At 37.0% G+C, this 8,495-nt stretch overlaps 1 protein-coding gene across 1 annotated transcript; it reads left to right on the forward strand.

Moving 5' to 3' along the window:
• The first annotated feature begins 1,824 nt into the window (after positions 1–1,824).
• Positions 1,825–2,914, forward strand: LOC123315037 (nucleoporin NDC1-like). Its single transcript, XM_044900574.1, has 2 exons — positions 1,825–2,600; positions 2,800–2,914. The coding sequence occupies exons 1-2, from the start codon at positions 1,994–1,996 to the stop codon at positions 2,808–2,810; spliced, it is 618 nt and encodes a 205-aa protein (XP_044756509.1). The 5' UTR covers positions 1,825–1,993; the 3' UTR covers positions 2,811–2,914.
• The last annotated feature ends 5,581 nt before the right edge of the window (positions 2,915–8,495 follow it).

An 8,495-nucleotide genomic window follows, 5' to 3' on the forward strand; every position in this document is an offset into this window, starting at 1 on the left:
TGGCAAACGCCAATAAATTCAAGCAAAGCATCAGAAAATCCAATTATTAATTGGGAACAGGAAACCAGAAAAACTTACTGGGAATAAAATCATTATATATTTGGTTATTTATTTATTTATTCCTGAAAATTACAACACTCAAGCTAGCAGCCCCTCCCAATTTCGGTAAAATCTTGGTTATTGTTTTCTCTGCAAGATTGCAAGAAGATTCTTACGACTTTTTCTTATAAACTCTGTTTATGCATCAATAAAATGTGTAAAGTTTATAATAAATTTGAATGACGTTTTGGTTATGTTATTCTTACGACTGACACTAAGACCATAGAAATACCAAACGAGAAGAAGTCCGACTCCCGTACTAAATTTATTGACACTGTTTGTAATCTATGATTTCTAGGCACTACAACAGCGCTGCTCCAAAATCGCACCGACGGAAATCGGAACTACTGCTCTGCGGCATCGGTCGTAGGTGGCAGGCCAAAACCTATTCATTCGATTTGAAATTTTGAACCCCAGTAGACTTTGCGTCGTCTTACTTGTAATTCACAAATGAAACTATTTCATTCATTTGCAACAAAACTAAAGATACTACATTAGGTACCGATAAATTGAGGACAAATTTGTTGATTGAAAAATGAATCGTGATTGTAAAAGTATTCAAGTACAAATTATTGGAAAATAAAATAAGAGCAGTTTAGGAAGGAGCGGAATTTTTATTGACCCTTAAACCATATCTCTAAGGAGTTATTCTGCAGAAAATGATATTGGTTAGGAATATAAAGACATAACTATTACATTAAACCAGAAATGAAATATAGGTATTCTTGTAATTGCTCCTGTTGACTGGATATTCGAAGTCTTCTCTTCGGTAAACTCTCTGTTTCTTCTGGTAAACCATTTTCGAGAAAAATTTGTTGAATGAATGTTGAGTTTTCAAATACTGAAAATACATCCATAAATAAGTAGGTACTCAGTTGCAAAATTGTACTTCATCTCAAATTAGTAGGATTTTCATAAGAATAACGCTTGGTTTTGTATGAACTTTGGGTATTCAACTCGGTCGTATTCAAACTCAATGGTATTATTTTTTGAATGAATATGATACAGAATCATATTTTCCAACTTTTTCGACATCCCAAAAAGCACTCCTTGTGGCCAAGCGGCCTGTTATGAGGTTTAAAGAATAGCCACAATTGAGTTGGAGTGATTTTGAAGACAGCGGTCTCATCGAACCGCTGGCCTTAAACCAAGTCAACTTTAAACGTGTTAAAATACAATTTTTCTTTGAAGAACTTATATTTTCTCAAGCCATCGGTGAGCAGACAAATTCCAAGCTTCATGATTACACAAACATAATTATCAAAAAACCAATCACTTACCAGTAAAGCAAGAAAGGAACTAGAAGAACGTATATGATTCCCACTAGTCAAACAAATTATTGAAGAAATAAGAACATTTCTTGGAAAAAATTCGCCAAAATAAATCTGTCATCAGAACAGTATTTCATAGATTGAAAATCTATGTAGGATTTCTATCAAAGATATTATTTTTGATTTCTATAGTAACACGACTCGACTCTAGCGCCCCAAAGTAATCGCACCGACTGAAGGGCGAACTAAAGCGGTTGCATTTCTGCCTATATAAGTTGGAAGGGGTTGCTAAGACTGACCAAATCCTAACCTGATATGTTCGTGAACTTAGAACCGGGTCAGTGATCCGAGAAGATCCGTCACGTGACCTCAATGGATCGAGTTAGTAACCCTGAGTAAGTTTCCGAAAACGCCTATAGAGTTAGGTTGACTACTTTGTGTTCTGTTTCTGTAATTGATTTAATATTCCGTGGTTGAAAACTTTTAAATCAACGGGACGAATCATTCTTCTCATATTTTCATACTAGAAAAGTAGTTATGTCTAAAATTGAAATGGGTGTAATTAATTAACTGCCATAACAACTTCGTCTTCGATATAAGTGGATACAGGAAGATCGAACAGAATGTTGCCGGTGCAATCTAACCTATCTGTAACGTTCACGTATAAAGATCTCCTGTTTAGGAAATTATACCATGCCATCCTATGTAGTGTTTTCTCGCAAATACTTATCTTGCATGTTTGCTTGATAATTGTCAATGGAGATCCTTTCAATCCATTATCATGGATCAGGACTTCATTTGATACTGTAACATCGTTCACCGCTTGGCTCTATGTAATACCACATATGGCTATTATTTTTGCTCAGTGCCTAATATGTGCCAAAGACTATGTGTTACGTCCTTCATTCAGTTTCAATCGATTCTACAAGTTTGTTTCAGTCTTCTCACTTCATAATTTTGTGTTGGTCTTGTTACATAGTCTTGTTGGAATCGTGCAAGTATGGTTAGTGTTGTCATTAGTTGGGGGAGAATTTAAAAAAGTTACGAGATTGAATGATAAGAAAGTGACTTGTTTAGTGGAGGAAACACTGTTTCTGGAACTTGGTGGACTATGGATAGGATTGTACTACTTTATTAAAGTTTACATTTCTGATAAACATCTGAGCTTTCCAATCATTCAACAACAAAAATTGACTCACTTCAAATCAAGTTTACTTCCTCTCTTGAAAAGTAGTTTTGAACAGGCAATTTGGCCCTGTATGTTTTTTATATTATTCTATAATTTATGTGGTAGTAATATTAAACATAATTTAGCATATATGTTTGACTTACAACTTACCGAAAACTTCTACTTCAAATTTTATCTGTTCAACTTTTTTTTCTCTGCATTATATTTTTTCAATATGAATTTGATCAAGTTATTTTTCAGCTTATTTCTAACTGAACCAGTAGAATTTCCTTTGGTAAAGCTGAATGACAGTATTCTCACTTTACAAGAATCTATTAAACTTGAAAAACTTCCCATTGTTCAAAACTTAGCTTGCTTAGATTTATATAGGCTTTCATTGTGGTCACCTAATAGACGGCAACTATTCTTCACTTTATCTCAACCTGGTGAACACCCACACAATTGGAATTCTCTGATAGAAAATATCCTAGAACTGTATAATTCATATATTAACATCTTGAATAAGTCTTCTGAAAGTATTGATGAAAAAACATTTGCAAATAATCTGCCCTCAGCTCTCTGCCAAACTCCAGCACCTAATAAATTTAGAAATTTACGAAGTATGACTTCACCTTATTCACCAGCAGATAATTCTCATTTGCTGGATGTGAACCCACAACAACAAAATGAAGCAGCAGTTGAACAATCAGTAGAAAGTGTGCTGACGAGAGTGCACAATAAATTTTCAAATATTTTGGAAACTTCTAAAACCTTTTTTGGTATCAACTATCTTTTTGGGGAGATACCCCAAGCAAACATTCAAATGTGTTTATCTGATGTACATTTAATTATATGGAGCTCTCAAGGACTTGCTGAATTAATATGCGCTTCAATCAGAGAAGATCAATATGGTGTGGTACAGAAGGATTTATCCAATATTATTTCAACCTTAGTACGTTTAAGTCAGGTTTTAGATAAATTGAATAAAGTTCCAGCGTTAACTAGGAGAATGGGTACCAATGATTATTCAAATTATAATACAAAAAATGCCATTTCTTCATCTATAAGAAGAAGTTTATTTTCAATATGCTATACTTTCAAGACTTACTTATGTGAAATTCCTTTGACTAAAGAAATATCTTCTTATTTGAATTCCAATATAATTGTTAAAACCTGATTAAAAATTGATTTTAATTCATTTGAACCATAAGACTACATTGTTTTAGATTAAAGATCCATTTTTGTTATGTTTAATATTTTGGCACTATAATTTGTGAAATACATTATTTGAAATCATTTGAATAATACTGTTTTATAAAATAAATTTTTTTGATTGAAATCATATTATTTTATGGTAGTTTCCCTCATTTTTCTCTAATTTCATGCTGAATAATTCACTATGAAGTAGTTCTACTTTGAGAGTTCATGTCTGATGATATTAAACCTATTTTGAAAATTTTACATTCCTCCAGAAAATTATGCTCTTCTGCGAAACGACAGATACTCAACAAAAATAAGTCACTTTTCGATAGTAGGAATCGTATTTTTTAAGCAATGAGATACTCTTTTTTTTCTGCTAATCTCGTAAGCACTAATAGCTATTTCTCGAGAATTTCATATGGAACAAAATATAGATTTGAGCTAGTGTGAGCACATCAGTACCCTGTGTGAACAATAAAATATTCCCATTATACAGGCTGTCCAAAACTAGTGAATCAAACGATACAGTAGACCATATACTATTGAATGACACCAATATTAGTTCAGCGAAAATGTACCGTTTCCAAAATAATCAGAATTTTATGGAAAAACCTAGACTGACCAGATTATCCCCAGTTCAATGACGGACGGACCTGGGGAATGTGTATACATATATATTTATATATACAGGGCGTGTCTTTGAATCGTAAAAAATGTCAATAGTAGATTATTGCGGTTAAAAGAAACAGTTTTTTCTTGTACCATTTTTTCCGATTCAGCCCTGATTAAAAGATATAGCCATTTTAGGTTGTGGCGGCGTAGTTGTACCCATGGTAGAAGAATACTTCATCTCACCATGGTGGTACCAAGGGTGGCCAAACGATGGCATCACTGCGCACTACTCTGTAATCTGTGACTGCGCACGACGGTTGCGATCACAGGGTAGCATATACGTCTATTGCGGTGCAACATACGCCAAACCATGGCGCCACCGGCGACGCACAACTCTATACCCTCGACGTAACCGGCGTTTATAGCAGGCACGAACTACGCTGCTTCGGCGATTGTCGTAGGTAGCTGCTAGGGTCCGACCCTAGCAGTGGGGCGAAACAATCACCCCAAGAGCACGACATTCCTCAGATAGCGCGAACTCACCCCAGCACACACCGCCAAAAGGTTTTCATAATGAGCTGTGCCACCCCCGTAAAAGCTTAAATGATCTGTGACACTACACATCTGGGGATCTTTCAAAAAGAGTTGCATTCGGTCAAAGTACCGAGGATACTTCATTCAATTTTATTTTAGCAGTCGGTTGGCCATGGAAATTTGACACATTTCACTCTGTATAGTACAAAAATGTGAGGTTATGACGCTTGTCAAAACATTTTTGGGTTTTAAATCAATGCTATGTTGCGCGTTCTACGTAAAAGTTTCTGTTTTTACGTATTTTATTACAATGTCGAATCTCTTCGGAAAATATGTGACGAACATAATTGAAGTTTATACAAACTGTTTGAAGGCATGCCAAATCCAGTTATTTGCATGGAAAATACAAGAGATCAGTATCATATTGTAACCAGTCCGGCCCTTGCGGTCGGACCTTTCGAGAACCAGAGCGATCGAGAAATTCCAGAATAACCGCGAAGGTACCTGAATGTTTCCGGCGCCTATATAAGCCCAGCGGAGGAGCAGGTAGGCAAGTTACAGTGCAAGCGACTAGTGGAAATAATAGTAGGTTTACACATGCAATGATTTACTGGCGCCGGTGACTTCTGCATGGCGCGCCTGTAACTTTAAAATGCATATGTAAACACTTACTGGCGTGCAAACGTTATCCAGGCATGCATGGATTAAAAATTTTGGTCGCTTCCAAAATTTCATGCGCCAGTATCTTTTCTTGCGCCAGTGAAATTACAACTTGCAAATGTAAACACATTCCGTGCACGCCAATGAATATTGTTTACGCAGCGGCAAATCACTTTTACGGTTAGGGGCACAGTTCAATAGTTTACTTTGGTTCTTTTGTGAGTTTTGTGTTTAAACGATGAACAAAAAAGAGGAGAAATGGAAATCAAAGGAGTCACCAGTGGCTAAATACCTTAGAGTGATTTGAAGTTTAAGCCTAGCACACAAAGCATCTCTCATATGGGTGCCTTTTTCCTCAATTAGTGGTGTGACACGTTGTAAAAGAAAATTAAATCCTTCTTCAGCCATTCTTAAATAATTAGGAAAGCTTTGGGGGTCTTCCATTGAAAGTTCTTTCAAAAGAGAATTTGAAGCACCCATCATTGGTCTCTGAGAAATCCAATTGCGCACCCATAAGCGACCTTTTCTTTTATGTCGTTTCTTCCGTTCTAAATCTTCAATCATACTATCAATTATCGATTTTGCAATTTTTCGACAATTTTATACAAGCTCCTTTCGTGACATGATGTAGGTACCTACTATAACGAGAGTATCGATACTAGCAACTGGCGTGCAAAACACTGGAAACCGTGTAAACGCTTACTGGCGTGAAAGTTGAACTGGCGTTAAGACTGGCGCCGGTAAATCCATGCATGTGTAAACTTACTATAAACAACAGTGAAAATAAATAGTAGTGTAATAATTAGTTTGTGAGTTATTTGTGTATTAAGTGAAAATAAATAATTTTAATAAGTTGGACGTTTCAATCAAGCGAAGAAAACGTTACATTGGTGTCAAGTGTGCGGTTCAACATAGCTCAAATTAAATAAATAATTTCGGTTATTTGTTCATGCCAGTGACCACAAGATTACAGAACGCGATGGAGACTCAAGCGGTAATGGACTTTTTGAGAAAATTAAATGAGAAAATGGACGAGAATTCTTGTAAGTTGAAAGAAAATTGTCGAAAATTGAATGAGAAAATGGACGAGAACTCTTGTAAGTTGAACGAACAAATGGTCCAAATGGAAGAAAATTCTCGAAAATTGAATGAGAAAATGGACCAGATTAAGGAAAATTGTAATGATGTGGTGAGTCAACTTACAGATAAATTGGATAAGAAACTGGAAACCATAAATGAAAAATTTGAAAAAGTAGACGAGAAGTTTGATATAGTGAACGAAAAATTTGACGAAGTTTATGAAAGAGTTGATGAAAAGTTTGACAAAGTTCATGTAAGCGTTGACGAAAAGTTTGACAAAGTTTATGACGACGTTAATGGAAAATTGGAAGAAATGGCAGGAATAATTGAACATCATTCCAAATTGATAGATTCCTTGAAAAGAATGTCAAACAGAACAGATATTTTGGCTTCAACACCCTACAGCACAGCGAAAGCGGAAAATGACGGCGAAGGTAGTAGAATGAAGATCAAGCCTCCAACTTCTGATGGAAAAATAGCCTGGTCGACATATAAAAAACAGTTTGAAGCTGCTGCCCTGGCGAACAACTGGAACGACAACGAAAAAGCCACGGCATTGATAATAGCTCTACGAGGAGAGGCACTCAACATTCTGCAGACGATCCCGGAGAGTCAACAAACCTGTTACGAAGTTCTTACATCGAAACTTCAGATGAGATATGGTGATGCTCATTTACAACAAGTATACCATGCACAAATAAAGAACCGAGTGCAGAAAACAGGGGAAAATCTCCAGGAGTTTGAAGCTGATGTGGCGAGATTAGTCAGGCTGGCTTATCCATCTGCTCCAGATAGCTTCCTGGAACAGCTATCAATCCAGACATTCGTGGATGGGATAAAGGATAGTGAAATACAACAAGCCCTGAGACTAGCACGCCCTAAAACCGTAGATGATGCCTTAGCCCAGGCTTTGGAAATCGAAGCAGCGAAGCAAGCGTCGCATAGGGGACACTTTCGTGTAAGACAAGAGCAAGAAACAGATCGATCTGTTGAGGAGATTGTCAGAGAAAAAGTCCGCAGAATATTGCTTGCTAGGAAAAAGGATGCTGTGTGCTGGAACTGCAACAAAAGGAGGCATTTCAAGCAAAATCGTCCAGAATTTGAAAGGGCTACAGCTGGGAAAATAAAAGGAGTCGCTGTGGTAGACAATGGCTAGACTAAAACCATTGAGTGTCTCCAGAAGAAGAAGAGCCATTGTTCGCGCCTGGAAGAAAAGATCGATTTAAGGCGGACCACCGTAATCGAAGACGACTGGCTACCTGAAGAAATTCAAAGAGCACAAGAGGAAGATAACGACTTGAAAATAATCCTGAGTTGGAAGAAGAGCGGTAGACGACCTACTTGGGAAGAAGTATCCAGACTGAGCCAGAATGTAAAGTCGTATTGGGCACAATGGGAAACGCTGAAGATTGATGGAGGTCTTCTGAAACGTTGTTGGGAAAATGAAGATGGAACTGAGTAGAGACTTCAGTTGATTGTGCCGAAGAGCAGACGTGTGACAGACATTCTGACCAGACTACATAACGGAACTTCAGGTGGACATTTCGGGATAATCAAGACATTGGAAAAAGTCAGGCAGCGATTCTATTGGCCAAATTGTAAGAGGGACGTTAAAGATTGGTGTAGAAGATGCAAGGTTTGCGCTGCTGCTAACGGACCTTATGGTAGAGGAAAAGCACCAATGAAGCAATATAACGTCGGATCTCCCATGGAACGAGTAGCTATCGACATCGCTTTCCCGAAACAGACCATGGAAACAAGTACATTTTGGTAGCGATGGACTATTTCACGAAATGGGTGGAAGCCTACGGTATTCCTAATCAAGAGGCAAGTACGGTAGCTGATAAATTGGTCAGAGAATTCTTCTGCAG

Source organism: Coccinella septempunctata, chromosome 6, assembly GCF_907165205.1.
Source record: "Coccinella septempunctata chromosome 6, icCocSept1.1, whole genome shotgun sequence".
Classification (NCBI taxonomy): Eukaryota; Metazoa; Arthropoda; class Insecta; order Coleoptera; family Coccinellidae; genus Coccinella; species Coccinella septempunctata.